An 18,471-nucleotide genomic window follows, 5' to 3' on the forward strand; every position below is an offset into this window, starting at 1 on the left:
GGCCCGTAGCAGAATACGGTGAATTTGGAAGTTAATGCGATCGGAGTTTCACCATTGATCTCAGCGACCGCGAAAACTATGAAATCGACACTGATATCGGTCATTTTCTACTACTTTTACATGTCCCGGTAAACGCCCCCCTGAGACCCCCTGGTTCGAATTTTTTCGAAAAAGCTTTGCCTTGGTGTGAAACCTGGACCAAGGTATCTTTGACCAAAATTTGGTAACTCTCGGTCGACTTGTCTGGTCCCCAGGCCGGTCCCGGTAAACGTCATAGTAAGGAATTTAAAAAAAAAAACTCTTCGTCTTGGTCTGGGGCCTAGACCAAGCTACCCGTGACCAAATTTTGAAAACTTTCGGTCCACTCGTCCCGTCCACAGGCCGCACAAAGATAGACACACAGACACACGAACAAACTATTTTATTTATATTAGAAAGGTCAGATCCGCTGTTACTGTATTAGTGCGATGCTTGAGCGATTGATCGTAGAAATTCAAACTCCGATGAGTGATTATTTTATAGGCTTGTTTTATTACAAGTTTAAACTCTTTAGTCAGTAGAGAAGAGGGCGTGAATCATGGGTCAGAGTTGATGACAATGGGTTTTGGGGGGTCTGTGGGTCACAGTGGGTAAGAGTGATTTATGGTGGGTGGTGGGTCAGAGTGGGTCACGGTGGGTCGTGGGTCACGACGGGTGGTGAGTCAATTGGTCGTGGCTAAAGTTTTCATTGCCCCACGCCCTCTCTGAACTACAGTGTTGAAAATTAATCAGTGAAAATCAATTGCAATTGATCAATCAATTGAAAGTAATTGCTGTGGAAATCAATTGCAATTGAATCAATTGCCAATTAATTTCAATTGCAATTGAATTACAGAATTCAATTGCAATTACTTTCCACTGCAATTACTTTCAATCAATTGATCAATTGCAATTGATTTTCCTTTTTTAATGGCCAACTGCAATTAACAATTAACCATTACTTATTTCAATTGTTAATTGCAATTAACAATTAAATTTACAGATTAATTGTTAATTGTTAATTCAATTGAAATTTGCCCAACACTGGTTGGTACCCAGGATGGTTACTTTCTTCATCAAAGCTCAATATTCAATTCACATAGTAATGCCAAGTGAGCGATAGCGAGTCAAGATTAGTTAGTAGTCAGGGTGATTATTTTATTACGATTCAGTGTTTCTATTAAAAAGGAAAAAAAAAACTGGCATAATTACGTATAAATATATTTTGGTTAGGTTTGCTTAATTTTCGTTCACTGGTAAGAGTGCACTTTGAGCAGAACAAGTGATTTTGGGTATCTTTTAGTTTCTCCCCCAATCCTGCAAATATAAGATCTCCAGTGTTACTTACTAAGGGAAATATAACTGAGCGAGTGACAGCAAGCGAACGGGGTTAGACACCCCGCAGGGCTCGGTTTAGTATTGGTTCCTATGAATGTTCTGTTTAAAGTGCATTTTTACCGGTTCACTTACATAGTAGGTCTGGACCGACGGAGTTTATGGTACTTAACCTTGGAACAAGGATTGAACAGGGAGTAATTCCTCACGTCAGAAGTGATCACACTACCACTGAGCCACCGTGGTCCGAGCTCTCATTTCATAACTTAAATATCATACAATATTGACTGTTGGATTAAGTCATTTGAAATCTTGGAGCATTTTGAAATTACTCAAAGGTGTATATAGGTTGCATAAAATATTTTTTCTTTACGTAAGTAATCGAAAAAAATGTCCTATGTTGGTTGAGGAACGTATCTTCACATAGAGTAGTATAACACGGTCATGTCCGTAGCTAGGATGTAGGCCAGGAGAGAGGGCTTGAGAACCCTTTTTGACCATCTTCAGGCCTTCTTGAAACTTTCAGCTTATTGGTATGTATATATGAAAGTAAAGTGAGCTCAAATTAGCTTCCACAAAAAATTAACTCATTCCCTTGCCTTAGTAGTTTGAAATATTAGAAATTAGTAATATAATTTTGAATAGTTAGTGATATGCGATGGTTCTAGCTTATGACGAACTGGTTCCTTGAAATCTCTGGTTAGTTCATATTTGGTCTAGAAAACATAATTTTCAAAATTAAAACATGTTTTCATCGTTTTGGATACATAAATTTGGAATTTAGGTATACATTCCTCCCCTCCCATCTGCGTTAACTTGATATGGAGAGTTTGCGTGTTTGCTATTTGTATTTGTCTTGGCACTTGATTTGATTATTAAACCATAGTTGAAAGCCATGGGTATGCACGCAAGCCGCCACGAGAGTCTGCAACGGACGTTAAAGCAAATGCCTGACATGGGTTCGAATGCCAGGCAGTTTAATTTCACCTTTCACAGTGAGACTATTGTAGGATTGGACTGGGTTCATATTCTGTGGCTGGTAAAAACGTAAAACAACTGAATTTTAACTTGGACAGATGCTATAGATGTTATGAGACAGAGCATGTTATATATCGATAAGTAATAGTAAAGATATGTGGTTACTAACAGCAACGTGAAGACCACATAGTAGTTGGTAACTGTATTTTCGTTGTTTTACGAGTGGTGGTTCACGGTATGATAACCAGATTTGATCAATCAAGTACTTGTATTACATTTTATTACGTTACAAGCAGTGGCGGATCTAGCCCGGGGCCGGGGGCGCTAGGCCCCCCCAGCTTTTTGAGTGACAGATATAATTTAAGGTATTATTAATATTTCTTTCAAAGTTTATAGTAAACTCATGATATACCTACCATAGTTTGGGTTCTGGCACCCCCCCCCCCCAGTTTTTACCTTCTAGATCAGACTCTGGTTACAAGCGGGACGTAAAACTGAAAGATGTTTTACTTTGTTTCCATGCGTTTTCTTTATAGCTGTGCCCAACCTGGGCTAATGCGCCTGCCTGCATTCCCTAATGTCACGAAGATAATTGGGTCTACTTCTTTAGTTGGTATAGTTTAAGGGCACTGTCATAAAAATCGTTCCGTGATATTGGTGTGTACAGTTCACGATTTCAGATAAACTGCGTTAAATAGCATACTATATACCCTGTTGGCATTTAGAATAAGATTCCTTCTCAATTCTTTACACTAATTTGATTTCTACTTTACATTAAATATATTGTTACTTTGTATTTTAGTAGTCTTCCCCACTGGTCTAGTGATTTCCGTGTGGCCTTGCTAAACGTGGCCCCTCGTCCGATTCTCGGTGGGAGAGTGGAAACAAATTACTTCCATAAACGCGTTCACTTCTATTAATTGTCAGTCTCTTTTGGCCTAAGGTCGTAGCTGTGCGATATGAAAAAAGAAAAATAATTTTTAATTCCCTAGTTTTGGTTTTGTGTAGGTCTACTTGCTGGAGTTGAGACCTTCAACGGAACAGTAAGTTATAGAATTTATAACTAGTTTAATCAGTCGGAAATTATTCCGGTTCCTTGAGATTCATTCGGTTATTAGTTTTTCTTCATAGTATTGTTTCACTATTTCTAGAAGGAATTAGGTATTAACAAAGCAACTAATACGCAAAAACTCGCTATGCTAGGCTTTGATTCACTTGAATTATTTCTCCTATTCCGTTTGTGTTTTGATCCCCAGTTGCGCACATTCTAGTGTTTTGTTTTGAGGCCAGGCCCGTAAGTAGAGGGAGAGGCTAGTGGGCAACTGCCCCCTAAACTTTTCATGGCCCCTCCAGACCTCAATACAGAAAACACAATTTAGATATTTGTAAGAGAAGTTTTGATGACTTGCCCCCCTTCCTAATATATTCATGGTCCCTCTAAACATATGTGGCTGGTTTCGGGCCTGCTTGAGACTACGTTTACCCTGTTGTATCCAGGTGGGGAGTGCAGTAACTCGAAGGGTTCAAATGAAGCTTCTTACGAGAGGGTGACTTTTCTAGATATACAATCAAAGCTATTTATATCTCAGTGATGCAATACGAGGGTTGCACTGAAAGTTTCGGGAAAATGATAGAACGCAAGAACATGAAAGTGCAATTTTTTATTGCTTTTGAAAGTACTCCCCATGAATAGCAGTGCATTTTCATGCGATAGAACCAAATCTTGAAACAGGTATGCCACTCCGAGGTTGGTATCTGTGAAACCTGCAGTTTGTATGTCTCGATGGCTTCTTCTGGAGGTGCAAAAGCGCTTCCCACGCAACATGTTCTTTATTGTTGGGAACAAAAAGAAATCACTGGGAACTAAATCAGGGAAATAAGCCGGATGTCATGACTTCACTTTCCTGGTCCAGAAAATCATTTATGGCAGCTGCTGTGTGCGAGCTCGTATAGTCGTGTGCAGAATGATACGACGGTTGAACTGTTTGCTCACATTCAGTACTTCTGATAGACATATGGTTGTGTACCATTCTGCATTGACTGTTCTGCAATTCTCCAATGGTACAGTTGCAATATGACCTGATTTACCAAAAACTTATGCAATCGTTTGTTTGGAGGCACGGTGTGCATGAACAACTTTGATTGGTTTAGGTTCTCGCGGAACACCCACACAGCAGATTGTCGCTTTGTTTCCGGTTCGTACGTATATATCCAAGTTTCATTACCTGCTCCAATGTTAAACACCGAATTAGATGATCCAGACTTGAACAGTTTCGTTATAACTTTGCACCACTTTACACGGGCGTCTTTTGTGCGCGACTTAAATTGTGTGGGATCCAACGAGTGCAAAGTTTTTTTACACGTAAATAATAGTGCAATATTATTTGTATTTGGCTCATTACAATGCCTAAGATTTCCTGAATTTCGCGATAAGTCACATGCCAATCAGTGTTCATAATTTCACGAACAGCAGCAACGTTTTTGGGCACAATGACTGTCGATGGACTACCTGCACAATCTCCATCAGTCAGGCTGAGCTGACCACACGTGAATTCCTGAAACCACCTGTAAATTGTCTGAGATGGGGCTTCATCAGGAAAAGTAGCAGTTATCTGACGAACACATTGTTGTTGTGTTAACCCTTGCCGAATATCGTAATAAATCATAATACGAAAATGCTCTCTCATCAGGTCAATTTTTGTTCACGATCACCTCACTTCAAACTAGTGCCCTGCAACGACAAAGATTGAGAGTTATAGAGTTATATACGGTTTATCTTTAGAGTGAACACTATTAAATTACTTGGAGAGGGGAAATCTTCCTCATCCTCCCGTTCATTCGAATCTTCTGGAAGCTCATGTGGTGCGTATTCCACGTTAAAGATCTAGAACCAAGTCTCAGATAGCCTCGGACTTGAATTGGATGCTAAACTTCGAACCAACCACGCTTGTGTAATGACTTGTGGTTTATTAATTGCGAAAGATTGGTAATGTAATGTAATTATAATGTACAATATATGTATTTTCTCTGTTAAATCATGGGTCGCGCTGGCTCAGTGGTAGAGCGCTCACCTCTGGTGCTTGGGGTCCCGGGTTCGATCCCAGCCCCCGCCAAGTGAACTTTGTGGTGGACAAACACCGTGTGCGTGGGTTTTCTCGGGGTTCTCCCGTTTCCTCACACTTTCTTCATTCCACCATTTCATTCATTACCCATCATCACAGTCTCTTTTAGCCTAACCGGCATAACCGTGGAACGTAAAACTCAAAGATTTCATTTCATTTTTTCTGTTAAATCAGTTTATCTTAACGTCCCAGGATTATACACTTTAGACTAACGGTGACGGATGATTAATGAAAGTGAGTGATTGTGAAAGTGATCGAAGCAGGGATCACGTGCAACATAACATGTGCTACCCATTAGGTCATCTGGGAAGGTTGCGTTTTCTCTGTGATGGAGCTAGTATAATTCATTCCCTTATATTTCATTTAAGGTTAAGAGCATAGTTTTCTCTTTTTTATGCCACAAAGTAGTAGAAGAATTTTCTGAATTTATTATTCACTTTAGCGTCCGTTCTAGCAGCAAGGCTATATGAAATATGGACCTACATTTTTAACGTGAAATCTGAATCACATTTGTTCACACCAGAAAACGAACCCCGATCTCCCTCGCCAACTTACCTTATATATTTACAGAATTCTGAGTTTTTAATATTTACGTATTATTTTAGTTTTAAAAGGCAGATTAAAAATACTTCTTTGAATATTGAGATAATGGAGTATAAAGTATAAGTTTTGTAGGAGATCGTTGAAATGAAATAGTAATCAGTGACGCAATGCTAGAAATTTTAGTAGGTATACACTCCACCCTGAGTGTGAGATCTATTACGTTTCTGAATGTAAGGGATTACGTCATTAAGATGCAACAATCTTGTGTATTTATTTCGCGACTTTGAGATTTTTTCTTTCAGTTTTTAATTTTGATGATTTTCGTTCCAAAATCTAATTTGTCACCGTATCCTATTCCCACAACCGATTACAAGTTTTGCTTACTTAAGGTAATGGTTCGCAACCTTCTTGACTAAACTCCAACGACATCACGGTATACTTGTTTTTAGGTTAATTTCCGATAAGCCAAGTCTCCCCAAACCAAGGTAGGCCTACTAAGTGAACTAAACTAAACCAAACCAAACTTGAACTAACCTAACCTATTCGTAATTCATTGTCAGAAACACGGCACGGAGTTAACGGAATAAATGCATATTTTGTATTAATAATATAGACTATATTAGTGAAGACCTATAAGTTTCTATAAAGTACCGACTATGTAGTACTAAAATCTTAAGTGTTGATGCTTCTGGAGGCGTTAACTGGTAATGTCTCCAAATAGATTTTAACTAACTAAATGCTTCGTGATGTCTAAAATTTCGGAACACACTAGTTAAAACCACTGACTTAACGAACTATGCCAATTAAGGGAGTTGACATGTACAGTAGACTCCTGAGTATCCGGCTCACGACTATTCGACTTCGGTACTATCCAGCCTAGTTTTCTTGTATCGTAATTAAATGAGGAAGGCAAGGCGTTGCATTGGCAACATTGCCAAGACATTGGAAGCAGGCGTTTGCTACGATCCTCCTACGTGTCATGTGCAAAATAAAAGTTGACAGGAAAAGAGCAGCGTTCTGCTCCTTGTTCTTGTTTCGTCAATGTGCAATGGACATCAATACAGTACGCTTCCGTTATTCCTGCTTATAACTGTACGGTACTGTATACGTCAATTGTTCTTGAGGTATGCTTAATGTAGGCTGTACTCCGGCCTATCCGGCTTTTTTGTTATCCGGCCTGCCCTTCCGCCACATTAGCCCGGATATTCTAGAGTCTACTGTATTCCGTTTGCAATACGTGTGTAGATGAAGCTGAGGGGGGGGCATGCGAGATATGACTATAAAAATTTTCTCAGCATAAAGCACCACTTAATGTCTTAAATCTTACTAATTAGTAATCTCTCACTAATAGTAGGTATGTTGGGATGAGGATTAGCTTAGTTACTCTTTGATCATTGTAGGGAGCGAAGGCAGAAAATTAGCTCGTGGAGTTTGCGCCTACGGCGCAGGAGTGTGCACTTTCCGAAATTTTGATGGATGAGTCAAGTAATTTCGTCACTTCCACTCTCAACCTAATTGCATGGATATGAAATCCACATTTTTGGTTCCGAACAATACCTACGCTAGATAAAGCATAGGTCGGTGTATGTTTCACTTTTCATGTAACTAAGATTCTCCCTTATCTTGAATTGCTCTTTGAATTTTCCTTTTCAACAACTTAATCATATATTCCGATCCTTTCTGATTATAATATTTATAAATCAAATGAAATACACCTATTTGTAAGTCCTATATTAGCCCACGACTTCGAAACCCAGCGAAAACAAATGAACAGCGAATATTGGTGGTTCGGTAAGGGAATATGAATTGCTAATTACATTAAGATTGTACATGATCTACAGTAAATCAGTGCCATTACTTGCTTTTAGCACTACAATAAATAAATAAATAAATAAATAAATAAATAAATATATAGTATAAAATGGTTTCTACGTACTCTGCAAAGTAGTAATTACTCTTAACTATTTTAATGATGGTATCATACAAAATTTAAGATATAATGTGAAAAATGTAACTAAATTTAACCTTGTGTGTGTAATTTACATTATTGCTATTTCTTTTACTTTTATGTTTAGCCTATATATAAAGATCTGTCCACTTCAGATGCATTGTAATAGTGTTAAATGAATGTAAAAAAGGAAGAAAATACAATACCATGCTTCTTGCTTAACTTGCCCATTGTTGCGCCCTAAAGTGGAAATACACATGTTGTAATTCACGCTCAATTTCATTCCAACATATCTAATTTATAGTTAGCCAGACGATTCGCCTGTCAAGTTTACCAGTACCCTGTTTGAAAATAGAAATTTTCTTATAGGAGTATTAAGGCGTTCGAAAACTGACAGAACTCGTTGGTGCGTGGGAAGAATAGCTCGATCCAGAGATTGTGTGCGTCAATGAAAAGTTGAGCCACCACCCATCGTGACCCATTGTCATTAACTCTGCCTCATAATCCACAGTCTCGTCTCCATTGACTTTACTAAGATTACACTTGTAATAAAACAAGACTTTGAAATTCACTAATCGAAGTTTGAATTTCTACGAGTTTGAGTTTGGTCAATCGTTGAAGTATCGCTCTGTTACAATACCGATGGACCTGACCTTTGATATAAAATTGTCAAGTGTTGGTCATACGGTGAATTTCAATTTATCATATACAATTATTTCTTTGTTGAATTAGATACTTTTCAGTGAAAAATAGAATGAAAGTTGAGTCTTAAATCAAGGTAAAGTAGACCAACGTAAAGGAAAATACGAAACAGAGTAAAATTTTCCATATAATTAAGCATGCCGTACAAATTTAAAATTTCCATGTAATTAAGCTTAAAGTAAATATTTTGTCTTGTTTTCTTAATTTTATGGTTAGATTGCCTAGTTTCTGAACGCTCAATATTATAAACGTAAGCTTCAGCAATTATTATAATAGAAAGCAATGGATATAGATTGCGGAGCGCTGCAGTTCTTGTTTTTCAATAATTGTTTCTCTATTTCTCAACTAATATCGATCGTTTTCAATTATTTTTACATATCAACCAAGGGGCCGCGGTGGCTCAGTGGTAGAGCGTTCACCTCTGGTGCTTGGGGTCCCGGGTTCGATCCCAGCCCCCGCCCAGTGAACTTTGTGGTGGACAAACACCGTGTGCGTGGGTTTTCTCGGGGTTCTCCCGTTTCCTCCCACTTTCTTCATTCCACCATTTTATTCATTTTTCATAATCACCATCTCCTTTAGCCTAACCGGCATAACCGTGGGACGTAATCTTAAAATTTCATTTCATTTTCACATATCAACCAACTACCAGTTTCCTACATATAGTAGCCGATCCCCATTAAAAGATAATTTCAAAAGATGCTAGGACACGCTCTGTTTAATAGTTAATATACTGAATTTCAGCTCTCAGTAAGTTTAACGGCTCCTGAGATGTTCAATTTGTATATAATTCATATATTACAGGTGATTAAAAATATATTTATTCCAATAGTCAGTTCTTCTAAAATTACACAGCTTGTCTCGAATGCCAAGTAGTAAGTCCTAGTGCCATTATTACAATTACAAATATCCAAACGTGGCTGAAGTTCCTTTTCACTTATACTCATCTCAGGTAATAAATAGAAACTAATGAAAAAGGAAGAAAATGGTGGGTCACGGTGGGTGGTGGGTCACAGTGGGTCACGTCCTGATGACCCACGACCTACTAATGTACTCACAAATCTTCACCCACTTGACCGACGACTCACTAACCCACTCCATCTATGGCTCGATCCAGCTTCGTGTAAAGATGGCGTTTAATAGACCATTTCCGTTGTTCAAAATGGACTGTAAATCACTATGCGGATATACATCTGAGGCTTTGAAACCTCACATAGCACTATCTACTGGTTTAATGGTTATTGCGCGCGCGCTTATGTACACTTGGTGACAGCTTTGATTCTCGCTGGCAGAGTATACATAAAATGGTGATTCGGGTTCTATCACTCCTAGGTTCATGTCTCCTATACCCTTGCTACTGAAGAAGATACTAAACTTCAACAAGTGAAGTGTCCTTCTCAAAGGGACCAATTAGGTTTACTTCGAAACATCGAACCATATTACGTGTTTTCGACTTTACTATTGATAGAACTATTTTGTATAATATACAAGATGTATCAAAAGTTTACCATTCTTTTTAAAATCTATAAGGATATAATTTCATTGAATGTGGAACGGGCGATACACATTAAGTCCAGGGGGACACTTTTAGAAGTATGTCATGCGGACGGCTATGCCGATTTCAAATTTAAATCAAATTTAACTAAATCATACAAATTAATGGATAAGTAATCAGAGGCGATAGGTAACTGGGGCAGTCACAGCAGCTTTACGGATCTCAGAAATAAAGGAGGCGCGGTGGTTCAGTGGTAGAGCGTTCACCTTCGGTACTTGGGGTCCGTTGTTTGATCCCAGCTCGCGCCGTGTGGGCTTTGTTGTGGACAAACATCGTGCTCGTGGATTTTCTCGGGGTTCTCCAGTTTCCTCCCAATTTCTTCATTCCACCATTTCACTCATCTCTCATCACAGTCTTCTTTAGTCCAACCGGCATACGCGTGGGATGTAAAACTTAGATTTCATTTCATTTTCGGAAATAAAGGGAAACTTTAATTCTAGACGACACTAACAGGTTTCTCATCTGGTTACTGGCCCACTTCAGGCAGCGTATTGTGAACTGAGACCCACGTCTAGGGGTTTTGTATAGGTAATGTTAGGTTGCTTGTATGATGTTAAGATCAGAGCTGAACTGGTGTGTAACTGAAGTATAATCAATAATAAATGAAATATTTTCATTAACGTAGATCTTTTATTGAACATGGAAATGTTTAATTTCCGTAAGGTTTCTGTTCATTCCTATAATGATGGACACTGCTTAGTGGATATATCTGATGCTGTTCTAAGAGCGACAGGAGCTAAAAGTGCAACAGACAACGACCTTGTAGAAAGACGACAAATTGAAGATACTTACGAAGCAGAAGGACATAACGAGGATGTAAATAAAGCCCTCTCCAATTTAGACGGAAGTCAATCCCAGATATATGGAAATTGTTGGAAGCCTTTTGACCCTTCATATGTAAGTATCAATACCATAGATATTTCCTTTACTATTTTGCTTATTGTTGCTATATTTATCTTAGGATTGGATAAAAAAATCTAAGTTACAAGTTTCAAAAGTAGATGGATATTGGGATACACATTTTAATTCATACTTTTACTAATTGTAATTAAATTCTTTATGCTTTTCATTTATATATATGTAAGTTTATAGTTTGTCCCTCCACATTCTTCACTCATTATGTTCACTTTAGTTACACTATCCTATCAAAGGTTTGTCTTTGTATACTATTATTTACCCTCACTCTACATTTACAAATTACACTTACCAATGCCGAGCATTTAACTTCTTTTAGTTATTTTTTAAATGTACAGTTTTCATATCTAGGACTTTTTCTGGGACTTGCTTCCTCCCTTCATATACATATTTTTGATATCTGGGGTTTGTTTCAGGTAACGTAATGAGTTTACAAGTGAATGTTACGACTCATAGTTCATTTCATACACACTTCTCCTTAATGGCATCACTCAATTGGTGCCACATATGACCACGATCAGTAGAAAATTTGAGAGTAGCAACCATGTAACTTAACAGTGCAAAATCTTGCCATGTTCTGTCTTCTTAAAATACAAAAAGAACAAAGGGAAAGGATGTAAAGATTCCTTCTGTGCAAATGTTGCTTCACCATTTGAAGGGAAAAAACGATACATTGCTAAAAACAAAATAATAATAATAATAATAATAATAATAATAATAATAATAATAATAATAATAATAATAATAATAATAATAATAATAATTAATGTGTTAGAAAGGTGTCTGTGGTCCTTCAGATTAGGAAGGAACAGGACGACCTTCCTGTTCTCATGCTGTATATGAAGAAATGAACATATTGTCTATTTAATCTCAAATACATTGTTTCCTTAAGGACATCCAGTGAGTGCACACTGAAAATGTTTTCGGATCTTTTGTTTCAGGTCTTTAATGTTCTGAACGAAACACTTGATGGAAAGGCAATAATAAATTCATCAACACACAACAATGGATTGTTGCGCGGAAGTCAGCGAAAAGAAGTAGGACGGCTTTTGATTAAGCACATCCTCTTTGAAAACCCATACAGAAAAATCCAGATGTCTGACTTCACAACCTTGGCAAAGCAAATTGTAGACCTATTTCCTAAGGAAGCTGCATCTCTTTATTATACAGCGTCGCTACCTGCAACACGATATCAGACGAAGAGAAATGCTAGCGGAATATTATACGAAGCTTACATTACACGGAGAAGGAAACTTCGGGAGTTAAAAGATCCCACCTCACCTCAGAGTTGTCCATCCAGGCGTTCTACGTCTTCGAATTTATCTTCAGTACTAACAGTAGAGGAAGAAAATGAAGGTATATAGGTCTTACATTTACTAGCTTTCGTTTCATGCTAGTATGTAGTTTAGATAGTATGTAAAGTAATTTCAGTTACATGAAAGCAAGCATATTATGACACTTAATAATTAGTCCTGGAAAGGGCTCATACAGAGCTTGTAGTTTAAAAGGACATGGGTTTTGGGTACTAGATTTACATATTAATACTCTTTATTTTCTGTCAACGAATACATACTGAACGAAATGACGAAGCTATTCTCTTCCCATGGTAACAAGACATTAGAAACGCGAACATATTCTAAATGTTATTAAATTGCATGCAGTGAGTACTTAATGATATTACACCAATCATTAAAATATTAAAGAATAAATGACTTCCATGATAAATCATAGAACGTGCAAACCAGGTATAGTTGGAGCTTTTTGGTTTTATTTCAGTTTAGCGTACCGTTCAGCAGCGGAGCTATATGAGACTTGGACCTACAGTTTAAAGTAGGATCCGAACCGCATGAACTTACGCCAGAAATCGAACGCGGATATCCACACCAGCGGCACATACGCACACTTCTTACCCACAGGTACTAAACAGTATTACTGGTTTTTATACCGTGAAGCCTACTCAGGTGAATTATTGCATAAACTACTTTTACTGACGTATCTAAACTAATGACGTACGATAAAATTAGTTTTAAAACTTCGTATTATCTACAGGTGTAGGGAAATAAGCTTTATTAAAATTCAACTCTAATCAGTGATTGATAAACTTGTAATAGCAATGTCAGGCGGATTTGGCATCTAACTTTGTATGTCACTCTATCTGAAAATATGATTAGATATGGATCACTCGATCAATAAATAGTTACTGGATTTCGCTTTACACTTTTAACTAATCACTACTAATCAATTACAGGAAAAACAATATTTTTCGAAAGTAAGAAATGGTGTTTTGAGCATAACAGCACACAAAATAAACACTGTGTTAATGACTAAAATCATTTTTATAATTTAAATGACAGGATTTAGAATGTAGTTAGTAGTATCGATTACTTCTTCACTTGTGCTATAGGTTTTTCCCTGTTCAATTTTTAGAGGTACAACATAATATGCCGCTGGGCTTTGCGGCATACCTGATAGAAGACATGTTAGCTTCAGTACTTTTTTGTAAACTAGATATAACTGATATAAACGTCTGCTTAATTAGTAGTACTAAGATGTTTAATGAGGCTTTTCGGATGTTGAGAGAATTCGTTGTTCAGCTCAGTTTTTGACTGCAATCTTCAAAAGTGAAATATTTTTTTACGTTCCACAGTTGTCATAGGCTGAGAGAGACTGTACTAATAAGAATGAATGAAATGGGGAAGTGAAGAAAGTGGTAGGAAGCTGGAGAACTCTTCAGTGTTTGTTTAACACAAAGCCCACTAGGTGCGAACTTGGTTGAACTTGGGACTCACGGACAGAAGATGAATGCTCTACCCCTGAGCTACTGCGGCCTCTTCAGTTTTCGAGCTACAGTATACAGGGTATTTACTGATACTTGCAATACTAGAAAGCAACTGGAAATTTATATCGATAACGAAAATAGTGAAAATATATTGAAAATTGTGTAATATTGGAAAATAAATTCCTTTTGAGACGCTTCAAGATGGCAACCCCTTCATCTGGGTGTAGGTAGTGATAGAGATAACTGGTAACCTAATCAGAAACCTAGCTACTTCAAGAAAGCTATTTCGAAGTTATTTTATATACAGTTTACATTCATGTAATATTTTTGCAGTATCAAGACAGTAGCACATCTAAATGTGACCATTAAACACGTTACTCTCTGATATTTGTAATTAGTTGGTCTTGACACTGTTTCTGTACAAATGTAATGAGACTGTAAAAATATGTAATACGGTGAACTAGCTGAGAAAAGAGTTTGCTGTGGGGAGTGGAGGGCCAACACGCTTAAAAAGTGGATTGAAAGGCATTCTGAGTGGAAAAAAGGTCCAGAAAACTCTTCTGGTTATTGTTTTAGTCCACTAGTTTGATTTTCTATTACAGACTGCTTGTGTAACATTTTACAGGCCATTCAATACCATAGCATACAGTCGTATGTGGCACTCACTTTGTTTTGGTTCACCATAGTTCTCTGAACATTTTTCGGTCAGAATACTGGAAATATTTGAAATACCAGTCAACTCCAGTAGACCGTACAGTTCCTTATCTTTATATTTTAGTCATTTATACTGTGTATTTTCTTTTCTAGATAAGCCGATTGTAGATGAAAAAGTTCAGTGGCTTCAGAACAGTATCGATCCATGGGCACTAGTTGAAATAAATTGGAACGACACAGTCCTCAATCGCATGCGAGAAGTCAAAGATGGTGCAGGAACTGTCGTGGACTATTTTAACAAATATCCTGCCCTAAAACAACCTCAAGGATTTCAGTTAGTAAGTGTTGTACGTTTTTATATATGAGAAATTAATCGATATTGGGCGTCCCCAACTCTCACAAGGAAGGATCACGCAGTGGCTCCGCTGAGATCCGAACGAGACAATTGTGTTTGCATTTGATATGTTATAACTAGATGAACCCCAAATTTATACGTGCCACCGGGCGGAATGTCGTGAGTTACAACATATTTTGTAATATAAAAAGCTAGAAACCTGGAAGAATAGTTTGAACCGAGTCATTTGTTTGGAAACTTTTGGGTAAATGGAAATCTCGGACAATACGTATCCCATCATTTTCAAGGACACATTTGTTTCTGATAAAAATGTTTGCCCCGAGGTCCTCGCAGGGTCCCAGACGGGGTCCAACTCAAAATTTTCAAATGGCAAGGGGGGTTAAGTTGCACATTTTTTGAAAGCTGTTGTAAAATGAAAGAAAATGCAGGAAGTCTCGACTCTCTACGACAATCCTGTGCAAAATGGCGGAGGGTCAAAGTATAAACAAAAACTTAATTGAAAAGTCCATGGTCACCCCTATAAATTCGAAACGGTGAGACAAATGTGAAAATAAAAAAGGGAGTTGGCATTATTTTCAAAGTACAACAATTTAAGTTAAAACGTCTTGTCCCAGGGTCCCCACAGGGTCCCAGGTGTGGTCCAACTAAAAGGTTTCAAATGGCAAGACGGGTTAAGTAGCTCATCGTTTGCAAGATCTTGTTAAATGAAAGTAGATGGAGCAAGTCTCGACTTTCTACGACAATCCTGTCCAAAATTGCGGCGAGTCAAAATGTCAACAAAAGTTTAATTGACCTTGAATCCAAGATGGCCACTTAAAACCTGTGTCATTCATAACAGTACAAATTTAAATCTCTTTTTTTCTCTATTATGTATTTAGAAACAATAGGAAGACTAAAGAATTGAATTTGTATTCACTTCAACTATTATTTCATTCGGTAACAACACACATGTTTTGTTCTTAATGCACGTTCGTCACGGTTCTCTCGACATCATTTACTTGAATATAACGAATATGCAATGAACACACAACTCTGACTTCCTACTCATACTGCTAAACAAAAGTTGAATACCTTCGGATATTTTTCTAATTTTGTCATACGTAGTTCACGCATAAAGGACTTGCTGCACCAATAGGTTGGGGGCTCTATTGTAACGTATTCGTGATGGTAACGTTTGTATGTCATTCGTTGGTTTGATCGCAATACTTCAAGCAATGTCAAATATACAAAAAAAAAAAAAAAAAAAAAAAAAAATCATTTGCAAGATTGGCGAGTAGTACCAAACCATGTGTAAGTCATTTCATTACATCGAGCTGCGTCAAACTTTGTTGGTTTGGTCACAGTATTCCAAGAAATAACATATTTATATACAAACTCATTTTTCACGCTGGCAGCCATATTGGATTACAGATTATACTTTTTGATATTTTGTGGATATCTACTATTAACCATAAACGTAAATACCACATTTCGCTTCTCCAACAAAAGTGGTGTGAGCTGGACATACGTTCGATACATAGTGCGGTATTTTGAACTCAAGAAGTCGCGTTTTTGAACATTTCGTATATTTTCGTCACATACTAACGAACATCCATGCCAAATTTGGTTTTCCTAGCTTCAGCAGTTTGGTATGCTTATCCTTTTGATATAGGTTTTAAGCAACCATCTTGGATTAAAGGTGGCCACAGATTTTCAATTAAGCTTTTGTTTACGTTTTGACCTTCCGCATTTTGGACAGGGTTATCGTAGAAAGTCGAGACGCGCTCCATCTTCTTTCACTTAAGAAGAGCTTTCAAACGATGTGCTACCTCTCTTGCCATTTGAAACTTTTTAGTTGGACCCCATCTGGAACCATGTGGGGGCCCTGGGACAAGACGTTTTAACTTAAATCGTTGTACTTTGAAAATAATGCCAACTCCCTTTTTTATTTTCACATTTGTCTCACCGTTTCGAATTTATAGGGGTGACCATGGCCTTTTTAATTAAGTTTTTGTTTACACTTTGACCCGTCGCCATTTTGCACAGGGTTGTCGTAGAGAGTCGAGATTTGCTTCATTTTCTTACATTTTACAACAGCTTTCAAACGATGTGCAACTTAACCCCCCTTGCCATTTGAAAATTGAGTTGGACCCCGTCTGGGACCCTGCTGGGGATCCTGAGACAGTTTTTTACCCCAAAAAGTTTGTCGTTAAAAATAATGGGATACGTGTTGGCCGAGGTTTCCACTTACCCAACCGTTTCCGAACGAATGACTCGGTTCAAACTATTCTGCCAGGTTTTTTTTTTTTTTTTTTTTTTTTTTTAGTTCTTACATTACAAAATATGTTGTAACTCACGATATTCCGCCCGGTGGCACGTATAACTTTGGGATTCATCTAGTTATAACATATCAAATGCAAACACAATTGTCTCGTTTGGATCTCAGCGGAGACACTGCGTGACTCTTCCTTGTCAGTATTTTAAGATGTTTATCAAAATACGATGATTATACGATTCTAAATTCATCTAGGGCAGTGTTCAGCAACTAGTGTGTCGCGGCACACGAATGTGCCTTGTCAAGGTGAAAGCTGTCACGTAAACGTTTACCTATTGTAAGACATTATTGAACTTTTTATCCCTGTTACTGTATGCCGAGGGTGTGTCAAAGTTCACTCAGGAGAACTGCAATCACCTAATCCCCTAAAAGAAATCCACTCAGGAGAACTGCCAACAGGATGGTATTAGTACCTTTCTATATAGTCACTGTGCCTAGCGACACATTTTGCCAGCGGTTCTGCACTTGCCGTAAGCTTGTTTTGTAAAAGTCTGCAGTTTGGCTTTGAAACCATGGTTCCTCAGAAATAACGTCATTCCTACTATCAAAATAACATTCTCTGAGTGGACGCTTCATGTGAGAGAAGAGAAAGGTCACTTTGGTGGGTCAACCTTTCATATCCTAATTCCACTGCCTTCATTGACACGAGCTGGTACATTGTCTGCCAACAGTAGAACCCCTTGTGTGACCAATCCACGACGTTTCTTCAATTCCTCCCGTGACTTAGTCAGGAGATGGGAATAATAGGTAATAGTTAGTCCCTGTCGTAGGTAATCTCGTGATGACCCCTTCAGTCTCAGAAAACTAAAAGCATCACTTTGGCGGCCGACTTCTGTGTTCTTGCCTTTTTAAGGGTTGGAAGGGGGGGTGTTTCCATTGTTTGCTCATTTTTTTTTTGCTTCTGGATCATAAAGATAAACCTAGCTATCATCCATTGTTATTAGTCTGCCTAGAAGGTCCTTTTCATCCACTCCCAGCGATGCAACATTTCTTTGCAGCGTCGCCACGACCTCTCTTCTGGAATGATATGAGCAGTCGTGGCACCCATCGTATTGACACTTTCTGAAGATGCAGCTGGTCGTGAATATTATTTCAGGTAGACCCATAATCCATATCTATGCACACAGAACATTTTCAATTACGTTGATTTTGAAACAGCTGCTCACGAAGCCATCAAGAATGTGTTTCCAAATTGTGACATTCGTGGCTGCAGATTCCATTTGGGACAAACATGGTGGCGGAGGATTCAAGCCGAC

The 18,471-nt window shown here is 37.9% G+C and overlaps 2 protein-coding genes across 4 annotated transcripts in view; one reads left to right on the top strand and one right to left on the bottom strand.

Moving 5' to 3' along the window:
* Positions 1-18,471, bottom strand: part of LOC145668260 (kelch repeat and BTB domain-containing protein 12-like) — a 134,042-nt gene that overhangs the window by 103,731 nt on the left and 11,840 nt on the right. The window lies entirely within an intron of this gene.
* The window catches only part of LOC145668259 (uncharacterized), a 29,980-nt gene that overhangs the window by 5,865 nt on the left and 5,644 nt on the right, over positions 1-18,471 (top strand). Inside the window, exons 1-4 of one of the 2 annotated variants that reach the window (XM_081735952.1) lie at positions 2,267-2,392; positions 10,862-11,095; positions 12,055-12,469; positions 14,700-14,884. In XM_081735952.1, coding sequence (XP_081592078.1) covers positions 2,300-2,392; positions 10,862-11,095; positions 12,055-12,469; positions 14,700-14,884 — 927 coding nt within the window. In that variant the 5' untranslated portion in view covers positions 2,267-2,299. Of the gene's footprint in view, positions 1-2,266; positions 2,393-10,861; positions 11,096-12,054; positions 12,470-14,699; positions 14,885-18,471 lie in introns of those variants that run through there. The other variant, XM_081735953.1, reaches the window with a different exon arrangement.

This window comes from Thermobia domestica, chromosome 13 (assembly GCF_964235325.1).
Source record: "Thermobia domestica chromosome 13, izTheDome1.hap1.1, whole genome shotgun sequence".
NCBI classification, from domain to species: Eukaryota; Metazoa; Arthropoda; class Insecta; order Zygentoma; family Lepismatidae; genus Thermobia; species Thermobia domestica.